General features: G+C 35.5%; 1 protein-coding gene across 3 annotated transcripts in view; it reads right to left on the bottom strand.

The window, feature by feature from the left end:
- The window catches only part of FGF12 (fibroblast growth factor 12), a 556,824-nt gene that overhangs the window by 184,674 nt on the left and 344,323 nt on the right, over positions 1–27,827 (bottom strand). For all 3 annotated transcript variants that reach the window (XM_027061187.2, XM_027061186.2, XM_027061185.2), the window contains one exon: positions 2,097–2,200. In XM_027061187.2, coding sequence (XP_026916988.1) covers positions 2,097–2,200 — 104 coding nt within the window. The remainder of the gene's footprint in view (positions 1–2,096; positions 2,201–27,827) is intronic.

Raw genomic sequence — 27,827 nt, 5'->3', positions numbered from 1 at the left:
TTCTATCCAGAGAGAGGATGATTTTGAAAGTAGGAATCCTGATGATTTTTGTCAGCAATGGCATACTTATAATTAAAGGAAAATTGTTCTCAGTAGCCTCTACCATAAGAAGGGAGAAATTAGATGATTCTTGGTATGAAGCAATAAAAGAAAAGGAAATTGAGTATGTGGTTACCCCAAATAGGTAACTCACCAGGTAATTATTGGCAGTCTAAGGCATTTACTCCTTTACAAAAAAGCACCTGCAGTAAAATTATCTAATCAGGAATTTCTTGAAACCCCTCCTATGGGCTCAAGACCTCTGTGCCTTACCCTTAATTCTGAGCAAGAATGATAAAAAGAATGCATTTCTGAACATGCTTCAGAGTATGCAGTTTACTTAACTCCTACTGAATATCCAGGCTCCTCTCAGGAACTTTGAGATTGCACCCAACAAGGGAGACCTCTTTACACTTGGATCCCCTACGTACACACACACACACGCACGCATGCACACACACACACACACACACACACACACACACAGGCTCCTACACACTGTGCTCTGCCTACAGTACTGTTGTCAGACTTACTGTGTTTTTCTTCTTCTAAACCTTTGGAAATAAACTCTGGTCCAAAGATCTGAACTCCGTCTTTTTTGCATAACTGATAGTTTTGGCTCTTTGCTTGATGACTGGTTAAATCCCTAAAGTCAATACTATCCTAAGATTATCTCCATGTTTTAGTTTGTACTACAGTGAAACATTTTTTTTGAGTTTAACTAATTAGAATTACTCAAAACAACAAGCTTTTATATTTTTTGCTACTTTTAATTCTTATATTTAAAATATAAACTCATAATAACTGGACATTAATAACTGTTAGAATTATGTCACATTAAAAATGAAAGATCATTTTTGTTTTAACCAAAAATGTGTTTACCTGTAAGCATTATATTGAGCAGAACTGTTGAAATAATATGTATGTACACATCTAGTATATGAATGCAAATTCAGATCTGAGTATGCTCGGTAATAAAACAGCAAGTTTAAAAATCTTAATATGAATGGCAGATGTATTACTAAAAAACAAGCATAGTACAGCAGAGATTCATTCAACTGAATATGGAAAAAAATTTTAAAGACAATTTAATATTTAATTTAGAATCTAGTAAGTAGAACTTCCATTTTCAAGGATATCTCTTCATGAACTTCAAATAGGCTATTTCCTTATGAGAGAACAGATATAGATATCTGTATCTATATATCTATATCTATATCTATATCTATATCTATATCTATATCTATCTATTCAGTGCAGTCACATTTTCCCAATACATAAATTATTATCTTGAGAGTCAGACAGGCATTAGAGGAGAGTTAACTACTTTACAATATGTCAGTGCTCATAATGTAGCTACTGATACTACCTAATTTTGTCAGTTTTGGAAATAAAAGAGATGTTAAACAACCCAGTGTCCAACACCCTCACTTTAAAGGTCCAGAAATTAAGCCAAAGAGGGGGAGGTAACTTGTCCGAAGAGAAATAGTAACTGAAATATAAATAAAACTCAAATGTCCAGCCTCTAATCTAGACTTCATTCCATAAATTCACATCATCTTTGAAGTGATGAGTTATGCCAGGAATCTGATATATTAGGTACTGGAAACATTTATTCAATATAAACAAAACACAACCTATTCTGAAAGCTTTTCTCCACAACAGGACACAAAAGACTCTCTGAAGACAAACTGAAGAATTTAACTGCATAAGCCATCCTCTGTGCTTACAGGAGAAGTAATAGGAGAAAGGAAAAAACGTCTTACCCCTTGAATTAGAACGGTAAAATTCAAAAGATCAATTATCCTCTAGAAGTGGAAGCCAGACAAAGAGAATTTATATTGCATAGACAGTAACTAGGTCTTTCTCAACAGGGCATGATCCTTTGCATTGTAAATTTAAAAATCTTAGTAAAATCCTGACATTGGCTCAGAAAATATAAAATGACTTCGACTTCTAATTTTCTTCCATAAAAGAATGGTTACTCCACTACCTGTCAACACCAGTTTATGTGTGCACACAAGCACATGCACACGTACACTTTCCAAGGTACTTACTGAGCTATAGAGATAGCCTTCACCATTCATGGCCACATAGAGGCTGGCCTTCACCCCTTGGATGGCCACCACACGCAGGCCCACGGGAATTAGATTGAAGAGGGCTGAAGAGGAAAAAAGAAGACAGAGAGGAAAAAATCAGTGACCTTTTGAATAAATCATCCTGCCTCTTAAGAGGACTCTTTTGAGAATTCAAACCTATGAACTGAAATTAGTAGGGAGAGAGGGAGACTGAAGAGGTCTAAGGGTGGGGAGAGCAAGCTTCTTATCTTTGCACCACTTTTAATTACCTATGCGACCTCAGGTAAATCAGATAAACTCATCTGTAATAAAGGGGTAACATTAGAAGGTCTCAAAGGGCCCCACATTTTTGCTTCACAAAATGAACACATACTCAAACAGTATAATATGATTTTTTCAAACAAGTAAATAATTTGAACCAAAACATTCTCAATAGTGGAAAACATAATTGCCGTCATATGTAATAATAAAATATGACCTTTAAAACCTATGCCAACGCTTCTTGTTTTCAGATTTTTCCCTGTTGTCTTGAACATTGTCTTGAATACAGAAGATAAACATAAAAATCACTGACTCATTCTTAGCTACATTGGTAGAATGAGAGCATTTCTTTTTATAGTTCAATTATTTTACATGTAAATGTAGATACGTAAACAGATGTATCTCTAATTGATAGCTTAAGCTGTAATACACATATATCTCAGAAAACACACACACACATGTATAAATATATGCACAAAACCACTAAAACCATTAAAAATTAACTTGTTAAACTGAATTCAGTATCCCATGATGAAATGAGAACAGGTTTGTGGTCTTTAAATATTTTGGTTGTCCATCACTGAACAAGCTATATGTCTACTTGGATAAGGTATTCAAATACCAGAAAGAAAAATAAGAAGATAATCTGTTTTTCTTCCAACAATATATTTTGATGAATTACATCTTCCTAGCACTACTCTAGTTATTGTTCTGATTACAAAATGAGCATAAGCATTAACATTGTCCCTTCCCTGAAATAATTTGTAATACATAAGGGAAGAAAGTAATCATATAGTTAGGCACTACAGATGCAACATGGCTATGAACTAAATATCTCACAGCTTCATGAATAAAAGAATATATCTGTAGCTCACTTTAACATCCTAGTTTAGTTGGAAATTTTTATCCCTCTTTTCTACTGATAAAATTTCCATCAGTTCTGGTCATCTTCTTAGTGTTGAATTTAAGATGTATGTAAATCCAACCAAGGGCTACCTGGAATGACTGATTATTCTGGGCTTTGCTCAATGTAGAATGGTAAGCTAACTAACCACACACACTCATACACACACACACACACACACACACACACACACACAGTTTGACTTCCAGTCAAATGTTCAGTTGATGGGTGTAGAGGATCAAGACTTAGACCACAGGTTACTACAGCAGGTTTCAATTCTTAGATGCTTGACATTGGACCAGTTCCTTTGCCTCTTTAAACCTGTTTCTTCATTTGTCATGACAGTTGAGACTAAATCTTAGAAGATGCTCAAGAATTATTAGCCAGCTCAATTTGAATGTGAACTGTTTTTGTTCTTCACACTGTCCTTGTGCTACTGAAATAACTTAAGAAGTACAAGACCTTAAAGTCTACTTGGGGAGAGAAAGCTAAGACATATGGAATAATATGATACAGTGTATAATTTATTTCTATAATTAAATATAATATATTCATTCTATATATATTTTCTATGTTACAGAAGTTCAGGAAAATGGAAGATCTGTGTGGCCTGAAATATTCAGGAAATGTTTCACATGGAATATGGAACCCAGGTTGACACAAAGAAAGGGCAGAATTTGAGTAAGTCAAGAACAGAAAAACATTTTGGGGGGACAGGCGGTTAGGTGATTCTGGAGGATAATGTATGTGTAGACCAGTAGATGGGAAGATTTGATTCATACTAGGGATAAGTGAGAATGAATACCACATAGATAAAGTAGGGATAAACATCCGAATGTCTGTCACTCTAATCTTAGATATCTAAACTTTGCCAAATGGAAAACAAGAAGTGTGACGCATAAAGATTCGAGCAGCAACAGATTACAAAAAAAGTGTGAGGTTTGCAGACAACATAGTTTCTAAAGTAACCACTCAGAAGCTACATGGCTTTGAGCCATTCATTTAACCTCTGCTTTATTTTCCTATCTGTAAAATGAACATAATTATTGTTACTGCAGAGTATTTATAGAAGAATCAAATGTACTATCAAATTCTTAAAAGTGTTTCATAAAGAGAGAGGTGTTCCCTCTATATGAGTTATTTGTCATTAATATATGTCTTCTGCTTGTCAAATAAGGTTACCTTAGGGCATGATGTAAAAACTGACATCATCTCACTGGTATCTATTGAGTTTATATTCAGAATTGTTTAATACTTTAAAAAATAATACTTCATTTTTGTGCAACTCTTAATCTTCAAAGTGTTGATAAATTCATCACTGTATTTGACCCTCAACCACGAACACTATGGAGCATTTAGGACAGAATGATTATCCTAATTTTAGGAAGACAAATAGGTTCAATGTGGTAACCCAAGTGAAACTCTACCTGAACAAAGGTTTTCTGGCTCTCTCACATGTGTTTCCTCCTTCTTTATTTTTAAGTTTATTTTCTCCTAATATCCATTCTTGCCTTTTCACAAAGTCTAAGACTACTTAGCTACCTTTCCATACATATCATGCAGCTGGGTGTGGCTGTGGACTCAGTAATGGCCAAAGAGATGTTGGCAGAAGGGTCTCTGCATAGTTGAAGACTCTTTCCTTAAAGACAGCTTGTGGGGGGGCGCCTGGGTGGTTCAGTTGGTTGAGCGTCTCATTCTTGATTTCTACTCAGGTCATGGTCTCGTGGTTCATGGGATTGAGCTCTGCATTGTGCTCCATGCTGACAGCATGAAGCCTGCTTGGGATTCTCTCCCTCCTTCTCTCTCTGCCCCTCCCTGACTCTCACACTTGCTCTCTCTCAAAACAAATAAACTTAAAAAAAAGATAGCTTATAAGTTTCCTTCGCCCTCTTCTCAACCATCTGCCTTACTGTTGTGTGGACTGGGATGGGGGCGTGGTGGCTGGATCATCTGAGGCCATGAAAACAAAGACTACCCCCCCCCCAGGGAGTGGTGGTAGGCAACCTGGAAAGAGTTGGGTCTCCGAGGACTTTGGGGAGCAATGGCACCAGTCCAGCAATTACCTAGGGTCTGGCTTTTATGGGAGAAAAATAAGGCCTTGTTATTTTAGTCTGTGTAATGTGGAGCCAACCGTAATCCTAACTGATAAAGGAAGCAGAGTGAATATGTAAGGTACCAACTAAAGGAAGGTATTTATACATTGTAAATAAATGCAACTACTGGAAAATATTAAGTTCAGTGAAAATTCTTATGAGAAAGAACAATGAAAACCAACATTGTGCAGAACATCTTTCTCACCTAAAAATTTCTCAGGACAAATGCTAAGAATATTGATCCATCTAACTGAAACAGTCATAACAAAGCAACTAGAAAGCTTTTCATACCTGAGGACAGTGTGAAAATTACTAAAGCCAGGCAGGGACAAAAGCAAGAAACTGTGAAAGTTCTATGCAAACCAGAAAGTGATAATGGCTTTTCAATGGTATGCTTTGGGAGATTTAGCAAGTCTATAAAAAAATCAGTAAACATTTTGGAATTAAATTTTTAGTGGTAAAAGCTAAAAACTACTCTCTTTGGGAAAGTCTGCATCTGCCTCCTAAAATCTTGAAAAGTGGCAAATGACTTACTCTTATCTATTATTTATCTTCATTGTAGTGCACAGGCTGTAACTCACAGGAGCCCTCTGCTACTCACAAGAATTCCTCCTGTGTCTCCAGTCTTCCTCTCCACCCTCGAAGCTACAGCCCTAACTCATAGGAACTGGGCCACACCATTGTTCCAGTCCCTGGAATCTACTCATGCCATTTTCCTGCTTACAACCTCTAGGTACTCTACACTGACTACGGATGGATCCAAAGTTTCTACTCTGATCCTCAGCACCCTTTGCAATATGGCTTCAAATGGCATTTCCAGTTTATCACCTGCTACTCACGCATTCCATTCACCAAAACCAGCTTTATAGAGTTTCCCCGTTTCCCAAGTCCCCCCTTGATCTTTAAGTAGGCTAAATTTTCTTTTCTTTCCTTTTCTTCTCTCTTTTTGAAAATCTGTCTTTACTATTCAACTGCACCATAAGTTTTACCCAAACCCTTGAGATGGCTGTTTCCTTTTCCATAATTGTGTAATTCATCAGTATATCTTATAATAGCATTTCAGACATGGCATTATAGCCATTTGTTTACACATCTGTCTCCATCCCTAAAATGGAAGACTTTTCAGGGTAGGTCTCTGCAATTTCTACCCCAGTTATATGTACATATCTTACATTCATCAAATGTTATTGATTATAAGGGTCATGAAAAGACACATTTCCAGAATTTGTGGTCTTCTTATTGGAATAAAAGTGCTTTTTCTTTTTTTTCTTAAGATCAACATATTTTTAATATCAAAAAGAAATTAAAAACTTAAAACATCTCAGCCTGAAGATCAAAATTATATATAGTCACACATTTCTGCTACATGGCATTATTTCCTCTAATATATTTACTTACTGCTTCTAGTAATTTGATCTTCCTCTTCCTACTCTTTAGCCCCATGTTTCTGCTTACTTCATTCTCTCTGCTTGGAATGCTCCTCTCCCCATATCTTCACACTGAACTTCCTGCCATGCTTGACATGACACACCAAATACCAAGTGCTTTCTCTCACTCCTAAGCTGCCCTAGTCCTGAATCTAGACTGTTTTCACCACAATTTATAATTTTCTTCCTTAAAAAATATGTTTCTGTCCTAACCACAACTAGAATGTAAGCTCCCCAAACAAATATCACATCTAAACCACACCTGTATAATACAGAGAGTAGAGAGTGGGAGAGGAAGAAAAAAGAGACAGAAACAGAAGAGAGAGAAAGACACACACACACACACACACACACACACACACAGAGAGAGAAAGAGAGAGAGAGAGAGAGAGAGAGAGAGAGAGAGAGAGAGAGAATAAACAGGGTAACATATATTCTATTTATATTCAAGATCCCAGTAAACATTTGCCGAAGACTATAATTATAAGCCAAAGAAAGCACAAGCATCGAATATGATATTCAAATATCTTCTCAATTTTGTCCTTTCCAAAAGGAGTATCTCATTCTAAACCTTTATGTAAATCTGACTCTTATGTTTTGAAAGCTGAAATAATGGAGTTGGTATTCTTGGGATCCATAACAAACCCAATTACTGAACCACATGGAAAAAGTATATGAAAAAGGTAATGAAGGGAAAGGATAGTTTCTTCAAAAAATGGTGCTAGGGAAACTAGACTTCCATATCCAAAAGAATGAAGTCGGACTTATATTTTATATTACACACAAAAATAACTCAAAATTGATTAAAAGTCCAAACATAAAGCATGAAACTATAAAACTCCTAGAAGAGAATATAGGGGAAAATGTTGACATTAGTCTTGGCAGTGATTTCTTTCATATTAACACCAGAAGCATAGGCCAAAAAAAGCAAAAATAGACAAGTGGGACTACATCAAACTAAAAATCTTCTGCAAAGCAAAGGAAGCAATTCACTGAGTTAAAAGGTAACCTGAAAAATGGGGGGAAAAACCATATCTGCAAAACATATAACTAATAAAGAGTTAATGACTTACATATATAAGTATCTTCTACAACTCAACAGCAAAAATCCAAATAACTCAATTTAAAAATGGTCAAAAGACTTGAACAGACATATTTCCAAAGACAATATATAAATGACCAATAGGTACATGAAAAATGTTCAGCATCACTAATCATCAGGGAATGCAAATCAAAACACAATGAAACACCATCTCACACCTGTTCAAATGACTACTATTTCTTTTACATTTTTTCAGTTTATTGATTTATTTTTGAGAGAGAGAGAGAGAGAGAGAGAATGAGCAGGGGAGAGGCAGATAGAGGGAGAGAGAGAATCCCAAGCAGGCTCCATGCCACCAGCATAGAGCCTGATGCAGGGCTTGAACTCACGAACTGTGAGATCATGACCTGAGCTGAAATCAAGAGTTGGATGTTTAACTGACTGACCTACCCAAGAGCCCCTCAAATGACCATGAATAAACAAATAAATAGATAAATAAATAAACAGTGTTGACAAGGATGTGGAGAAATTGGAAGTGTGTACCACCAGTGGAATGTACAATGGTGTGGCCAATATAGAAACAGTACGGAGATTCCTCAAAAAATTAAATGCAGAAGAACCACCATATAATGTAGTAATCCCACTCCTGGGATCTCGAGAACACATATGCCCTTCCATGTTCATTGCAGCATTATTCACAATATTCAAGATATAGAAACAACTTAAATGTCCATGTATGGAAAAGTGGATGAAGAAAATGTGATATATATATATATATATATATATATATATATATATATATATACATATACATATATATATATATGGATATATATATGGAATACATATATATGGAAACATTTATTCTTCAGCATTTAAAAAAAGAAAATTTTGTCATATGTAATAACATGAATGAATATGGAGGACACCGTGCTAAGTGAAACAAGCCAGTCCTAGCATCATTCCACTGCATTATTCTACTTACATGATGTATCTAAAATAATCAAATTCCTAAGAGCAGAGTAGAATGGTGGCTGCTAGGAGCTAGAGGGAGGGGTGAACAGGTAGCTATTTTTCAAAGGATATAACATGTCAGTTATGCAAGATGAATAAGTTATAAAGATCTGCTCTACAGCATGGTGCCTATAGTTAGCAATATTATAGTGTGCACTTTAAAAGTATGTCAAGAGACTGTATCTCATATTAAGTGTTTCTTTTAAAAAAGAAAAAAGAAGTAAAGTGGCATGAGGAAAATTTTGGAACTGATGGGTATGTTTATTACCTTGATTATAGTGATAGTTTCATGAATGTGTGCATGTATCAAAACTTAACAAATTGTATATATTAAATATGTATAGGGGTTTTTTTTGTATGTCAAATATACTTCAATAAAGCTGTTGTTTAAAAACATAATGAGGGAAAATGGTAAAACAAAACAAAACCCTAGTAGATGAATTGTATTGATACATTCAATTCTTCACTTTTCCTCACATTTATATGCTTTTCCATATAAATTTGCAATGCTCTAAAAGGATGTTCTGCCCTATCTCTTGACACTGGGCTCAGTCATGTGACTTGCTTTCTCCAATAAGTTGTTAGCAAATGCAAGCAGAGTCTGAAAAAGAGCTCATCCCCCCCCCATTTATTCATTTCTCCTCTGTCCCTGCATTGAGAAGAATATGCACAGACTAACCCACTGATTCCAAGAAGGGGATATAAAATATTTAGAACATAACAAAGTGGCCTCAGTAATCCAGCCAAGGCAATTCTGGATTAACCAACAGATAGCTGACCCCCAGATATGTAACCAAGACAAGATCAACAGTACTGGCTTGTGGACCACCTCAGACACATGAGACATAAACATTGTTATTGCATGCAGTTGAGGCTATGTGATTGTTGAATATGTAGCATTATTATAATAATGTATAAATGACTGGCAAAAGTTATTTACTTGGGGAAGTAGGTAATGGATTTGAATTGCCCTGATATCATACAACAAAAAAATTCTCATATTTGACAATACGTAACATGTACATGAAATGACCAATTATGAGCTATGAAGCTAAAATAGACTTTTATAAATTAAAAGAAAATAATCAAGGATAATTTTTGATTAATCATGCTACAGGAAAGACTGAATTATTTTTTTTCAGGAAATACATTATGAAATTCTTGCCATACAAAAAGATGTCCAAAGATTCTGCATACAAAATAATGGAAAAGAAATTAATAGACTTGCATCCACCAAGTAATTAATTAAAATATTTTATTATTTCCCTAGATTTTATCATCTTTGTGATAGCTTTCAGTTTTTTAAAATTTAATCCTTTGTGATTTATTTTCTCAACCTACTCACTTTTGTTTCCAATTTTAATTTCATCATGCTATATTTATTTTTTTCTGAGAGAATGCCTCAAATCGTATAAGTTTTAGGACCTACAAGATTTCAATCAGTATCAGGTTGAAATTTAAGTGTCAGGAGAGAATGAAAGAAAAGTAACACATGAGGTAGGAAAAACTAAAGAGAGTATATTCATGGAATATCTAATTTTTTTTTCAGGCATCATGCTAGGCATTCTGACATGCAAAATGTCACTTTTAAAATAAGTATCTCACTAGTTGGCTTTACTTCAGTGTATAAAAAGTCCTAACTTCTTTTTTGGGTACCAAGTGAATACAGAAGGGAATGAAAATTGCCATCCTAAACTTTAGGGTAAGATTCCATAGCTATAGTCAGTTGAACTCTCATATGGTATCTTGTAAGTATCTCTATAATGTCTCTGATTCAAAAAAATATGTATTCTCTCTATAAATATTTATTGAGCACTTAGTATATGCCACATGTTAGGCTTGGGATGGGAAAATAGTGATGTAGCCAACAGATGTGGTCCCTAGGGGATAAACCTTCACTTGTAATTCTTCCTGACATTCCTACTATTCTGGGTACAATTTGAAGGCCCTGGAAATTGTTATTATCCTTGTTGCCTAGCATGTAGCATCCTGGTCTCACAAGCCGCTCTTCAATATTTGCCAAATAAATAAATGAATCAGCAATGGTTTCTCTTTAAGTTTGCTTATTCATAGCTTTTCTTGGTCATATTTCCAGAATTAAGCATGCAAGAAAAAATTGATATTATTTATCACACATAGAATATATTCAAATACGGAATCTAAAGGGAAAGCCAGAAGATTTACATGACACAGGGTTTGAGTGGACAGAAGTATAGGATGTGTAAGGCTGAAGTGTGTGTGAAGGGTGATGCAGGTTTTAGAAGGACTGAAGAAGAAATGAGGAGTTTGGGAAATCTGTTATAATCAAGATATCAGACATCTTGTAAAATTACACTGGAACTAAAAAAAGTACCTTGCCAAAGTGCTATGTTCTTAGTCAACTTCATTTCTACCTGTGTGTTATCCACACAAATTTTTCCAATGGAAAAAAGGTGGCAATAATGCAAAATACATCAGAAAACACTGACAGCAATGAAAATGCAAGAAGAAAGAGAAGAAGAGGAAGAGAGGAAAAGAAAAAGTGAAGGAGGGAGAAAAAAGCTCCTTACAAATTCTTCTTTACAACAGGTAAATCCAGTATCTTCCCAAGCAACTTCTAAGGACAGACTCCTTATTGCTTGTAATAATGAACAGGTATAAAAGAGTACAGTCATGTTTTCAAGTTCTGGGTTGAATGTGCAGAATGGGCAAAGCAAAAAATACATTTTATGACCCACTAAAATGCCAAGTTAAATTTGTAGTGGAAGATGCTGAGCGAGAATACAGATATTTGGGTTTATAACCTGTGTACTCTCCATATCAGATTGTCTTGAAAATTATCATTTCCCTCTCATCAAAATGTTCTCAATAAAGATACTTTGTCAGAGTGTGAATAATATATCCTACAAAAATTTTAACCTAAAATTAAGTTGGTTCCAGGTTATTTTTCTTCATAACCCTATATATAATCTCTGTAATAGCATTTGTAATTGTGGTATTTATGATAATATTTGTAGGTTATACTCAATTGGTTTTTCATTAGTCATGAAAATAATGTGTATTTCTGGCTTTTATCATTTATTAAGGTCAATTCCTCCCCCCCCCTTCATTTTCAATAGGAAAATGACCTTACAGAATAGTCAACAAACTAGAAGATAGACAGTCTTGGCTCCTAACTCCTCCAACACAAACGTGGTCGTATAAACTAGGGTACAACGGAGTATTCATTCAGGCAAATTAATTGCTCCCTTACCCTAATTCCACAGCATTACATAACACGTATCACACTGCTTTTTCATATTTATTTGTTTGCCTGAATTTCCCTGCAAATAAGGAATTTTTCAAGAATATGAAATATGTTTTTTTTTCCATCCAAAGTACATTGCACAGTAGAAGCATGAACAATTGTGGTCACTGAATTTAACTCTCTAAAATAGCTTTTCTTCCATAAATTAAGAGAAATATGTGAGTGTTCCTACTTTAGCTTTTAAGGAAACAAAACTAGTATAAGGACAGAACTTAAGTTCAGAGGACACAGTTCTCAGTCATGAGCCTTAGCTCTAACATTTAACAGCTTTGTGACCTTGGTGCCTGGAAATAATGTAACCTCACTGAGCATTAGTGTCCACTCTGAATGCTTCAACGACTTGTTATAAAAATGAGTTAAGATAATATATTTTTAAAATATGTATTAAACTATAAAAGTAAAGTACAAAGTAGCATTATTGATGTGGTCCAGAGCTTTCACAATGGGGTTGGGGAGTAAGGGACACTTGGGCCATCATTATCTCATATTTTAACTTAAGTTTCTTAAGATGTCATGGCAGAAAAAAAGCAATGTGTTTCATCTTATATATTTAAGACCCAGTAAGCAAAAACAGCTATGTGTTTAAAATAAAACAATGAATACATGTAAAAGTCAACATAGTTTAGGGTATAATGATTCAGTGCTTTCAGTCTGATGTCTTACTTTACAAACAATTGGTCAAATAATCCAACTGCCTGATTTATTTCCCTAATGAATTTACTGACCTATGGAACTGATGAGCACTTTGGGGGTTAGAGACTTCAAATGTTTCTTCTAAGCTTTGGCCAAGAGCAAACATGGTGAATTTTCAGCATAGTCAAAATGAGCAGTACCTCCCTTTCTTGGACGAAGCTAGTAGAAATGTTGCCTTAGCTCTTGTAGAAATCCTGCCAGTGGCTTTTAAACCTGATATTATCGTATGACCTTTCCTGTGTTATTTCAGATATGTTCAAAACTTGCATAATTAACAGGTCAATTCAATGTGATTCTCTCTTTCTTTCCCTTAAGATGAAAAATGAAGCATGTCACCATCGATAATGAAAGCAAATGCCTGTCACCACTCATCCACTGTGGCCAATTTGTCTTATACATCAGATTTGTCTTATGGTCCACATGAAGAACTCTGAACAGCACAGGTGTCAATCCAGAAGATCATAGGGCAGAAACACCCTCCAAGAAATCTCACACATTTTGCAGGTTTTAGATTTACATCTTCCACAAATTTTCCATCAAACACTACTTTGCCAAAAGTGACACTATGGCCTCTTAGGTTTACTTATTAATTCATCCCATATATTCTAGACACTGTACTAGGCACTTGTAATACACTGAGGTAAAAGACAGACATGGCACCTGCAATCATAGTGGTAAAAATCTATAAAATAGAATAAAAAAAAAACACGCGTACACTCTGCAACTATCTTTTTACACATGAAGGCACTGAATCTCAAAGATGTGGTTTTCCCAGGGCCACAAAATCAGCCAGGAAAGGACTAGGATGTAGGGGCGCCTGGGTGGCTGTCGGTTGAGCGTCCAACTCTTGATTTCGGCTCAGGTCATGATCTCACCATTTGTGGGATTAAGTCCTACACTGGGCTCTGTGCTGATAGCAAGAAGCCTGCTTGGGATTCTCTCTCCCTTTCCTTCTTCCCCTCCTCCACTTGCTTGTGTGTGTGAGTGCTCTCTCTCTCTCTCTCTCTCAACCTCTCTCTCTCTCTGTCTCTCTCTCTCAAAATAAATTAATATTTTTAAAAAAGCCAGACTAGGGTGAGGGTGTGAAACTATGTTCTGGTGGCTGTAAGGCTATAAAATATTGTTTCTCTTAAGAAATAAAAGAAAATTTCTAGTAACCACAACCTAAATAGTGGTAAAGCGAGAAAAAATGGAACCATAATAAATAAATTTGTCAGCCAAGCAGAAATTCCCCACTCAGAAAGTACTAAACCTTTAGTTCCTTTTAGTTAAAATTACACAGACAACAAAAGCTAACTTCTTGAGATGGTTTAGATAAGCACAACCAAAGCTTTGCACTTCATTATCATTAATTACTAAAACAAGAAAGCACTTTTGAAAATTTATGCACACAATACTGATGAGCAATTATATTTAAATAGTGGAAAGTCAGTGAAAAAGCCACAAAGAAAAAATATTCATATTCCACTCAAGTTATACTGACATTGACATTCAAAGGTTGTATTTACTGCTCATGATTCAAATATATACTACATGATGTATATGATATGGTATAATATATAAATATAAATTATATTTCTGCTGAATTCCAAAAATATTAAGTGGATCTATAGAAATAAATGTGGTAAGATTTTTATTTTTAGAAACGGAGCAGGAAAAATAGAATTTGAAAAATAAGAGGATGATTTTATCAGTATTCTCTACCTGAAAATTTGTTTTAGCTAATTTCTTCTATAATCCCTAGGTACAAAATTTTTCCAAAGTACCACATTTCACCTATCATTCTATTGCAATTGCTCAATAATAGTCACTGGATCCCCATGTCCTAAAATATAAAGTTTAAATTCCCTTAGCTGTCAGTTAAGGCACTCTAAAATATGGTTCTATAATATCTCCACATAATTTCTTTGCTAAAACCATTAGTCAGTTCATTTGTGCCCAACATGGAAGGAACTTTCTCCACTCGGTAATTCTGTGCCTCTTTATCTGAAAGGGAATTCTCCTAATCTTAGCTTACATATTTTGTTCCTATTCTTCAAGGTTCAGTTTAAGGTATACTTTCTCTGAGCACCATGGCTTTTGGGGATCTCTCCTATCTCTTAAATCTAGCATTTTGTTTTTTTGTTTTGTTTTGTTTTGTTTTCTAATCACTTGGTACTACCAGTGCTACCTGGCATTATTAAGTTTTATTTTACATAAAGGTTCAACCCCAACCTTACCTACTTTTCTAGGAGCAGCTAGAAAGCAGGAATTGTATGGGAATCATCTTTGCAACTTAGTAACTAGAATACAGTTTTCCCTCAATATCTTGGTCTTAATGAAGATAAAGCATGAACATGGCAGGCATATGTGAAACTCCAAAACTATGTCTTAAGAAGACATATGAGCAGCATGTGGGTGGCTCAGTTGGTTGAGTCTTGATTTCTGCTCAGGTCATGATCCCAGGGTCGGAGGATCAAGCCCCACATCAGGCTCTACACTAAGTGTGGAGCCTGCTTAAGAGTCTTTCCCTCTCTCCCTCTGCCCCTCTCCCTGCCTTGGTGGCATGCTCTCTCTCTGACTCTGTCTCTCAAAAAAAAAAAAAAAAGAAGAAGAAGAAGAAGAAGAAGAAGACAAATGAAGCTAGGCCACAATGACTATTGTAAAAATCTGTCTAAACAAAACAAAACAAAACAAAAAAAAAAAGCAAAAGAATTTACTGATATCTGCTGTGGACCGAGAAGGGGCCATTTACTGGTCATCTCCAGCTTTTTTCACAATAAAATATCAAGAAACATTCCCTAAAAGGACAGCAATGATTTGCAGTGTACTTTAAAATATTATCTTATTGTATAACTCTGTCTCATTTTTTTTTTGTTACATATTACAACCTTCGGGAGTTTTGTTTGTTTGTTTTTAAATTCCAATACCTTGGCCACATCCATACCAACTAAATAAAAATCTCCAGGATTGAATCCAGGCATCAATATATTTTTTAAATTCTTCATATGATTCCAATGTACAGCATTGCCAAAAAGCAATTTCATATTTGGTAGGTCTGGGGTAGTTCTAACTAGCTCCCAGATGCTACTGTTGCTTCTCTAACCTTACCAGTCAGTAGACCAAAGTGTGCTGTGGGCAGTATCTGCGTCTCCTGCAGTTTATGGGAAAGGCAGACTCTTAGGTCCCAACTAAGACCTACTGAATCACAATTTTCACTTTCAGGAGTTTCCAAAGAGATTACTATGCATTTCAGATTCAAAAAGCACTGTTCTAGAGCAGTGGTTCTCAAAGTGTGGTCTGCTGAACTTGTTAGAAATACAAACATTCAGCCCTTCTTCCAGACCTATTGAATCAGAAATTCTGGGGGTAAGGCCCCCAAATCAGTAGTTTAACAAACCCTCTAGGTTATCCTGTTGCTCACTAAAGTATAAGAAGCAATGTTCCAGAAGAAATCACCGTTCTTACTCTTGACTGCACTTTGGAATTATCTGTGTTATTTAAGAATACTGACTGGATGCTCAGAGATTCTGATTTTATTCACTTGGGCATAAGATTTTTTTTTAAGTTACCTTGGTGATTCTAATGTTCAAAATTTGGGAGCCATTGTTCTAGAGGATTTTGACGTGGTGGGAAGTAGACTGTCTCCCCTTGCATCATGATAGGACTTCCCTGCTTACATCAGCAACAGAATCAAATGACAGAGAAGAGACCATGTGGAACATTTCATTCCTACCCCTCTGAAGGAAATTCCAAGTGCAGTGAGGTTGAATCCTATCCAGAGTCAACTTCAGTCAAACCCTGCTAAAGACAAAAAGACTCAGGGCGCCTGGGTGGCTCAGTTGGTTAAGCATCCAACTTTGGCTCAGGTCATGATCTCGTGGTCCATGAGTTCGAGCCCCACATCGGGCTCTGTGATGACAGCTCGGAGCCTGGAGCCTGCTTCAGATTCTGCGTCTCCCTCTCTCTGTGCCCCTCCCCCACTGACATTCTGTCTCTCTCTCAAGAATGAATAAATGGTAAAAAAAAAAAAAAATTTAAAGACAAGAAGCCTGGATCTAGGGCCCAGACAGGTGCTGAAATTGCAGATGAGGCTTCAAGAAGGCTTATTATACAACTCTTCATGGCTCTGCTCAGTCCTACATTTTCCCTGAAATCACTCTTGATCACACTTTAAGTAACATAGATTTCTCTTCTTTCAGACTTTCCAGTAGGGTCCAGCAGTCTCTTCCAGTAGGGTAAGTTTGATGTTATATACTCTAAGTCTTTACATATAATTCCCATTTTGCAAATAAGAAACTAGTTTCAAAGTGCTAAACAAATTGCTCAAGGGTAGATAGCTGGTAAATGGAGAAATGCATGTTAATTTCCATAACTGTCTGTATATGAAATTTTATGGGATGTTCACAACACCACACTGCCTCCTTAAGGATCATAACCTATCCCTGGTATATACCAAGGTAACAGTAAAATGGTATCTTCTGCCAATACCTAAGTAAGAGGAAGCAAAGAGAAGCTTTCTTTAGGATATTTTTAAAAATTCAATTAGAATACTATGGAGTGGGCTTAGTAATGCTGAACAGACATATTTTGACATGGGAATGTGCTCCACACTGTCTTGGTGTCAGGGAAAGCAGATGTACTAAGTGCAACCTCACTAGATCTTGGCGGAATGCCTGCTCAATACCACTCTATCTAGGCTACTGAATAATGCATGGAAATATATGCACACACACAAATACACACATCCTACACACCTCAAACTTCCAAGTCAGATACATGAAACTGGCCACCAAACGAAGAACATTTAAAATTATTGTATAATGGTTTACTATTATATATATATATATATGTATATATATACATATATATAATATATAATATTTATATATATATAATATATAATATTATAGATCTAGATTCTAGATCTATTCTAGATATCTATATCTATACATATGTATATCTATATATATATGTGTGTATATATATATGTGTGCGTGTGTGTGTATATATATATATATATATAGTTTTTTTTTTTTTTTAGAGAGAGAGCTTGAACGGGGGAGAGGGGCAGAGTGGGAGGGAGAGAGAGAAAAAAATCTCAAGCAGACTCCATGCTCAGTGCGGAGCCCAATGCAAGGCTCAATTCCATGACCCTCTGGATCGTGAGCTGAGCTCAAATCAAGATTTGTAGGCTAAACAGACTGAGCCACCCAGGTGCCCCTCCAAAAAATATTTTAATTTACAATTTAAATACATCAAGCATATTGAAGAAAAATCCTCTCAAGTTCAATGTTTATACTCTTAAAATAAACCACCACAATATTTTATAAGTAAATCACACTTCTTTCTTAATACTTTCAAAAAGTTTTGTGAGAAAATGCAATGGTATGATTTAAGGAAGTATTTATTATGTGCTAGGAAATATTGACCAAGAAAAAGAAATTCAGTGTAAAGTGTGGGTAAAGGCATTAACTCTGGAACTAAACTCACTGAATTCAAATCCTGAATCTATCATTTAATATCTGTGTGTGTGACTAATTATTTAAACTTGCTATGCCTCAGTTTATTCATCTTCAACGTGGGCATGATTATAGTACCTGTTTTATGGAACTGTTTTAGATTTAAATGAATAAAATTTATAAAATTATTCAGTAAACATTAGCCATTATTATCTGACATGCCCCAAACTCATATTAAGAAGTAATACTTGGCACATAGGTTACCATTTTATTTTTCTAAGTCCCTCATGGAAAATATATAATTCTTTCATAGTTCATGGTAGTATGCCCTGGAAAATATCTATTCATATCAGAATAAAGCTATGATTTGTTCCTTAATAAACTGCTATAAATTGGATACTTAATCAAACCAGCCACATATAAGAAATCCCAATGCCATTAATTACTATCTCCATTAAGTGTGAGAATGTAGGGAAACCTATATACAATCTCTCAAGCAATAATTTGTATTGAGAAATGAACACAGGATACAGATATAATGGAACTGAATTTTCTTTAGTCTACCTTGACCAAATCAGCTTCACATCTCAGAGCCACAAGCAGGTAATTTCAGAAAGATTTTAATAATCTCTAATTTATCACAACTCTAATGCCCTTTTCTACTTTAAGGAATCCACCCCCTTTTTTTCTTACTTTTAAAGCACCTGAGTGTTATAGTTTCTGTTCCCTACAAAATCAGCTTCAATTTAGCTCCTGGTCCTGGCTGAATAATAAAAGCAATGGCTCTCTCTCTCTCTCTCTCTCTAGTATGTAAATATACCATTTACATACTTTCAGAAATGATGCCTCTGTAATTATCACCATGAATATATATTCACATATTGCTTTAAGGATATATTTAAAACTGTGCAGAAGTGACTTCTTTTACTATTATTGCTATAGAGTTCACTTTTCTGGACTAACCATACTCAATTTTGTTCCTATTTTCTTAACGGAAAATAACTTTCTTATCCACTTTTGAAGTCTCCTAAATTGTCTGTCATTCTCAAAACAAAAGGCAAACGTGATCCAATTTGCATTAATCCTTCATGCTGAATGTTGTTCAACAAAGTCATATTCATTTTTAATGGCATTGTTCTGAGAATTCACTTTCATTCATTTATTCAACGAATATTGAGAACCTAATATGTGCCAGGCACTGTTCTAGGTGCTGGAGATACAACAGTGCAAAATGCAGGCACACCTCCCTGCCCCTGTGGAGCTTTTATTCTAACTAATAAGCCTTTCAAATTTAAATGGTAGTCTGATTATACTATTATTACTATAAATTAACCTATCCATATCCTTTGGTAAGGCATTAGCCATTATTAAGGCCTTATTACATGCCAACACAGCGATAAATCAGACATAGTCAAGGACCTCAAGAAACTTACAACCTAAAAGAAGTAAATAAGTCACATGCATAATAAATATATACAGATGAAACTGCATAAATTTCTTTTTTTAAGGTTATTTATTTATTTTTAGAGAGAGACACACACACATACACACACACACAGAGAGCGAGCAAACAAGTCAAGGAGGAGCAGAGAGAAGGAGAGACAGAATCCCAAGCAGGCTCCACACCATCAGCAGAGCCCAATGCAGAGTTCAAACTCATGAACCGCAAGATCATGACCTGAGCTGAGACCAAGAGGTTGACACTTAACTGACTAAGCCACCCAGGCGCCCCAAACTGCATGAATTTCTTAAGAGATGTACAGGGTATAGAGAGGAAAAAGCAGGACTTCCAGTTAAAGAAATTGGAAAAAAAAATTCAGAGACAAAAGGCAATTGATCTTGTTTTTAGAGGATGATGTAATTGGTGGAAAAAAATAACATAAGCAAGTATGAATGAGGAAACTCTGTGGTATACACGGGGAACATTTTAGTGGAAGAGGGACATAATAAAACACGTAAGTATATTAGACAGTGACAAGTGTTCTGGAGGAAGAAAATATCAAGTCGCCAAGGCAGAATGAAGTGTTAAAGACAGGGATTGAAATTTATCGACTAACCAAAAAAGGCCTCCACATGAAAAAGCATCATTTTTGAGGAAGGGAATGAAGAAGATGAGGAAGAGGGCTATTTAGGTATTCGGAGGAAGAACATGTTAGGAAGACATGGAATCCTGGGAGGCCTTGAGAAAAAGCATAGTTGCCATGTTTGAGGAACAAGAAGACTGATTAACAAGAGGTAATGCGCAGGATTAAGTAAAACCATACTGGTCATAAAATGAACTTGGCTTTTACCCTTAATGATGTGTGATGAAAGAGACTGAACAGAGAAGTGACCTAGCCAACCTATGTTTTAACTGGGTCACTTTGGTTGCTGTGTGGCTAATAGACAAAAGAGGAAAGCCGTAAGTAACAAAATCAGTCAGGAGGCTACTGTAAAAGTCCAAAGATAAGAGCAGCTTGGTCTAGGTAGTGGCAATAGGGGTATTGCAAAGTGGTCAGATTCTGTATATATTTTGAAGGCAGAGTGAATTCACTACAGTTTTCAAACTCATCACAAAAATTATTGTACTATCCACTCTTACAACTTTGCCTTTTTTATAATGTGTTTAAAAGAGGAAATTTCAAGTTTTCAAAGAGAAAAACAAAAGTCGTTGCCAATTTTATAGGCTTTCAAAGTTTTAGATCTTTCAGGGATATTGGAGATAATCTTTTCTAAACACCTAATTTTGGATAAGAGTAGATAACCAAGGAACAAAAGGATTAAACAAGAACACTCAGCTAAGTGGGGACAGGACTTGCACTGGAAACAGGTTATCTGACTCACAGTCCAATTAGTGATACTTAAGTGGTTTATACTCTTCCTTTGAAGTTGTATTCAGTCATTTTGATTTCACAACATTGAGTAAGAGGTATCCCAAACTCAAAACTCTTCAGGGCTTAGGCAGGTAGGAGGAAAATGTGGGGGAAAGGAGGTGCATCCATTGTTTGAATACACTCATTTTTTTCCCCCGTGAAGCATGCCAACTAAATGAAACCTATCTGCATAGCCCTCTGGTTTGGGATCTTGGAAACGGTCCACTGCTGTGCTCAGCAGAAGGGCAAATAAGGACATCACACTCTACGAGGGGAAACACAAATACAGATAAGGAATGGCCAGTCAAATGTGACTTGTGCAGCTGTGAAGGTATATACAAGCTTCAAACACAGTAGGGTGAAGTGAGTTAGTGAGGGGTGTTGTATAAAGGTGGCAATTGTCAGGAAAGTTAGAGAAAGCTTCACATAAAGGAGATAAAAGTTGAGAAGGGCACTAAAGGGTAAGAGTGGCTTACTAGATAAGCCACTGGATAAGACTGGTGAAGTCAGTCCAAATAAATGTAATTAGCATGTGTAAAATGACCAAGACACAGGCTTACCTATATATCATTTTTGTAATTCCCCCAAACCTATGCTTGATCACACATCTGTTTAGAATTGAGCTCTGATTCTCTCCAGATAATAAATCAAATGTAACATTCCATTCTCTCTCTCTCTCTCTGTATGTGTGTATATATATGTACACACATATATATGTATATGTACATATGTATACATATGTACATGTATGTACATATGTGTACATATATATACACATACACACAGACAGTATTCTCAATAAATATATACAGCAAACATATATAGATTGATAGATGTGCATATATATATGTACACCACATCTTTATCCATTCATCTATCACATGTTAAATACACTGGAATTAAAATAATTTTTTAATGTGGCTACCAGAAAATTAAAAAAAAAAACATATAACCGATTCTGTACATGTTTGAGACACTACAAAGTCTGAATCTCATCATGGTTTGCAGTATGCCTACAGACCTATGCTTTCCCTATTATATTAGGAATTAGGTACCAGTAGAAGTAGGTATGGCAGTCCCAAGACAGAGACTGCCTTAATCAGAAAATGTGAACACTCCAAACCCTGGGGGCAGAGGAGAGTTACCAGTCATACCTGCTGCAGTGTATCAGAATCCTCTAGAGGGCTTGTAAATGCAGACTGCTGAGCCACAGCACAGGGTTCTAATTCAGTATGTCTAGCTTAAGGCTCAAGAATGTTCCCAGATGATGCTGATGCTGGGGACTACACATTTTATGAACCACTGACTTAGAGCACTCTTCAATACCCCCAGCTAGCACCTTTACACTCTTTCATGTGTAACAATAGCTGCCACCATTAAGGATTCTACTTCAGTTGAAATGGCTGTGATCTATGAGATCCTTGCAAACAAACACTCTTTCATCCATGCTGACAAAGATTAATAATAATAATAATAATTATTATTATTATTATAGTAACAACAATCAACAATGTTAATTGAGAATTACTGTGTTTTAGGCACAGTAACTTTAAGCACTTTTCATGAATTGCCCCATTTCGTCTGCACAACAGCCCTATGATGTAAATTCTACTATCATTCCCACTTAACAAATGAGAGAATTGGATGTGAAGAGGTTAAATAACTACACCAAAGGTACAGAATCTCAAGTCAGATAGCCTGGATTCAAATTCTGGCTCTATCATTTATGCATGTGACTCCCCCCATCTTTACACACACCTTGAGAATATCACATAGGGATCTGTAAAGTAAAGATTTCCTGCTGGCAGCATACCTTTCAGAAGAAATGGTATTTAAAGAAATGGAAGCTGCTAGTCAGTTTTTCTGAGCATACATTCCCTTCTATGCGAGAATTAATGGAAAGGCCACTAAAATCTGAGAGATTGTCTGCTCCTCTCATTTTGTGCAATCAGAGATTGTATAAATCTGAGAAATTTTATGTGATTTGCTCAAGGTCAACACACTGGTCACCTCACGGAGCCAAGAATATATTAAAGACAACATTAGCCCTCCCTTCTTTCTAGGAATACACTTGGTTAAGTAACTCCTGTAAGATTCCTTTTTTTAAATTATTTTTTTGAGAGAGAGAGAGATAAAGAGACAGAGTACTAGCAGGAGAGGGGCAGAGAGAGAGGGAGACACAGAATCTGAAGCAGGCTCCAGGCTCTGAGCTGTCAGCACAGAGCCCAACGCAGGGCTTGAACTCACGAACCACGAGATCATGACCTAAGCCAAAGTCTGACGCCTAACAGACTGAGCCACCCAGGCGCTCTGCTCCCAGAAGACTCTTAACCACTATGCATACTGCTTATAAATATGCCCACAAACAGTTACAGAGCAACTAGCAAGAAGGATAATTTCAAATGGCTCATGTTTTCCTTTACTGACTAGAGGAACACATGAGGACAGAAGTCTTAGGATGAAAAAGAAATACAAGACTAATAAGGAAAGAGGTCAAGGTTACAAAAAGTTTAGAAAGCTTATCCCCCTATGATTTTATGTGAGTGGGTAAACTATTCAAGGAAATTGTTTCTTGTTCATGCTCTCCATAAATATCATCTGGAGGCATAGTCTTTAAAATTAAAACATAGTCAACAAAAACAAATTTCTAACAAATGTTCATTACTCTCCTTCTAGCTATTAAAATCAAAAGGCATTTTTTATTTATTAAAAAATCAAGTGAAGTAACTGCATTCATAAGCTAAAGATAAATATTAATTTTGATAATGAAAAAATATGCCACTGCAAGAGTAACAACATTACATGTACCACAATGTTGCTTCAGATTATGTAAATAATCTTGCTTAAAGAAAATCAGCAGGAGAAAACATACATTGGTTTTCTTTTCATCCAACTTGTAGGTGTGATTTCACACATACAAACTGATGACATATTCTTAAAGTATAGATGATAGTAGAAGAAAATAATATCCCTATAGTTGGATATAGCGTAACCCTTACTCTCCCATGAGAATGATAATGTGTATGCTTGAGTAAGTGAAGGAGATGAACTGCCTGTCCAGGAAGGCCCCTGTTTGGGGAGAAAAACATCTTTATAATTCTTCACAGCATTCCTTATGTCCTTGATAGTTTTTCCCAACTAACCATGTGGATCATGTTTCTGTTGATAGTTTAGCAATACAGAGCTTCTGTTGGCTTTGGCTGTGTCTACAGACTTGTGGCTGGTGGTATCAAAACATCATATGTTTGGTATTGTATAGAAAACATAACTGGATGACTACATTTTTAAGTTTCCAATTGGATTTCTGAAACTCATATACAGACCATTCACAGAGCTAGAACAAACAATTCTAAAATTTGTATGGAACCGGAAAAGACCCTGAAATGTGTTTCTTTATGCTGAACTCATGAATTTAATTTATTCATAAAATCTGAATACACTGTTTGTATTTATAAACAGTAGTTAGGAACATGAAATATTAGATGTCTAGAATCAAAATATCTCAAGAAATGGATTCTGTGTTCATTAAATACTAAGCACAAAAGTCAAACAATTTATTAAATCAAAACATGGCAGATCATTAAGAAAACAATCTTGGAATGAATAAAACCTTTTTATTTTATTTATCTTTTTAACTTGTCATTAGCTCGTCTGATACTTTATTTATTTTTTTAATATGAAATTTATTGTCATATTGTTTTCCATACAACACCCAGTGCTCATCCCAACATGTGCCCTCCTCAATGCCCATCACCCATTTTCCCCTCCCTCCCACCCCCCACCAACCCTCAGTTTATTCTTAGTTTTTAAGAGTCTCTTATGGTTTGGCTCCCTCTCTCTCTAACAATAAAGCCTTTTTAAATAAGAAAGAAAAGCTGAGGGCATAAAAGCATATTTATAAAATAAAGCACAGCCAAAAAAATTCAGAGACAAGCAACAAAATAAGTAAAAAATTTACAACTCATGTAACAAAGAGCTGATATTTTAAAATATAAATAGATTTTCTACAAATGAAAAGACATTTCATAGAAACAGATATAAGCAGACATTTTATCAGAAAAGAAGTGAAGATGGTTCTTAAAATATATGAACAAGTGCTCAACCTAACTCATAATAAGACAAATGAAGTTTGTTTTTAGGTAACAAAGAACTACAAGTTTGATAACACATTATGTCGATTACAACATAAGGAAACAAACACTCTCAATGTAAATTTGTATGATGGAGAGCAAATAGATATCTTTCAAAACTAAAAAAAAGCATTTATATATCCTTGACCCAGGAATTATGTTTCTATCCCATCCCATAAGTACACTTGTACATATGCAAAATTACTTATGCAAAAGTACAATATCCATCCCATAAGTACACTTGTACATATGCAAAATTACTTATGTACCAAGATATTCTTTATAGTGTTGTTTGCATTAACAAAATATAAGAAAGAACTGAAATGGCCTTTGATAGAGATTTAGGTTAAATAAATTGTTCCTCCTAAATATGTACTAATATGGAAAAATCATGTAGATATAACAGTTTTAAATTTAAAAAGGTGCTTAACAAGTGTTAGGTAGATAGATGATGAAGAGAGGAAATATAAATACAAACACATAGCGTTGTATATGTTGATAAATGAATAGACTGTACCTAGAAGAATACCAAGAAATGTGACCACGTGGCAGATAAGAGAAGAACAGAAAATTGCTTTTGACTATGGCAATGTATCCCAGACAAAGAAACGCACCCGTGGTTAATGACTCAAGCAAAGAATAAAAATGCACACGTTGCTAGACCTGGGATGTCTTAGTAAGAGGGTGTAAGAAAGGACCTAGAGCATTTGGTCTTGTGTTAGGCAATTTTAGGGAGGGCTCAAAGAAATGTAGATTTACTCTCAACTGGACTACTCTAAGAAAGTGGGTGTCATTCTATGATTAGGTATGTTAATAAATATTACCAAAAGACATGAACAGAGCAAAGCTAAAGCTGTGTTTAGTGAATTAGCAAGCAGCCACTCATATAAACCAGGATAGAGAAATAGTTGATCATTTTGTAGTTTGGACAACATTATTCTTTTTGTCTGTGTTCAGACATGATTACAGAGTGGTCGGTCTTATTTTTGTCTTAATCCACCATGATCACAGTGGACTTGTCTGATTTCCTATTCTGTGAAATTGTGTATATTCAACAGAAGCACACCATGGCCTGATAGAGGGCCAAGAAAGTTCCTGGCTGTCAGGGACTGTTTTGCTCAACTGTATACACTTTTGTGTCCTTAAGATTTTGGATTATATACTTATCTTACCTATTCAAAATATGTTTTAAAAGAATATCAGGACTGGGGCTTCTGGGGGAGATGGTGGAGTAGAAGGACCTAGGCTCACCTGACCCCATGGAAACAACTAGGAAACACATCAGTGTAAATAACCCAAAGGCTGGCAGAATGAACTCCACAACTAACTAGATGAATAAATAAAGAAGATGCGGTATATACATACAATAGGATATTATTCAGAGATAAAAAAGAATGAAATCTTGCCATTTGTAACAACATGGATGGAACTAGAAAGTAGAATGTTACAAAATCAGTCAGAGAAAGACAAATACCATATGGTTTCACTCATATATGGAATTTAAGAAACAAAACAAATGAACAACGATGGAAAAGAGAGAGAGAAACCAAGAAAGTGACTCTTAACTCTAGAAAACAAACTGATGGTTGGGTGGGGGTGGATGGATACAGGATGCGTGAAATAGGTGATGGGGATTACAAGCACACTTGTGATGAGCACCAAGTAATATATGGAAGTGTTGAATCACTATATTGTACACCTGAAACTAATATAACATTGTATGTTAACTATACTGGAATTAAAATTTTAAAGCTTAATAAAATTGAAAAATAAAAGAATGTCAGGACTGAAGGAGACCTTAGAAGTCACTGAGCCCTAAAACTATCCAATCACCACCACCTTCTCCCACCTTCCCATACCAATGGGGTTTTCTTGTAAAACCCCCCACAAGTGCCAGTGCAGCATCTGCTTGCATATCTCCAGTTTGACCATTCTACTAATTTATCAGGCAGCTCACTCCATACTCAAATGGCTGCTCATATATTTTGTGCAGAGGGAAAGAGAACAATGCATTTGGTTATAATATCTTAATTGTTTTCACCCCAGCATGTTTGACCTCTTCAAATGCATCTTCTCCTACAGCAACTAGTAGAGCAGAATAATTACCTTTCTAATTTTATGTAAAATATTCCTATTAATACTCTCCAAACTGCAATTGTCTTTTTGTGTGCCAGTGTTCCAACACAGTTTTGTATCTTTTGTTATCATTACATTTGCAGAGATTCTTATCTGTTGCCGCTGACAAACCCATTTGTTTTTGTACTCAATTACATGTAATTAGTCTTTTCTTCACGAACAAAAGAACAGGTGTCTTTATCAATTCAAAGATACCATGGTAAGGTTGGTTGGACCTAATGATGTCTAGTGAACCAAACAGCACAATTCTGACAGATGCTCATAGTAACACGATTTTTTTTCAAACAATCAAATGCTTTTACTCCTGCCCACACCAAGTAGAGAAAGAAAAGTCATTTTCACATCTTAGAGGCTTATAATTTTCTATTTTTTAAAAAATGAGTAGAATTTTAATCCTTCTGATATTTCTATCCTTCATCCCTACTAAGAAA

Source organism: Acinonyx jubatus, chromosome C2, assembly GCF_027475565.1.
Source record: "Acinonyx jubatus isolate Ajub_Pintada_27869175 chromosome C2, VMU_Ajub_asm_v1.0, whole genome shotgun sequence".
NCBI lineage: Eukaryota > Metazoa > Chordata > Mammalia > Carnivora > Felidae > Acinonyx > Acinonyx jubatus.
Note: the sequence above shows the minus strand (reverse complement) of the source record. Positions and strands in the feature narration are given on the sequence as shown.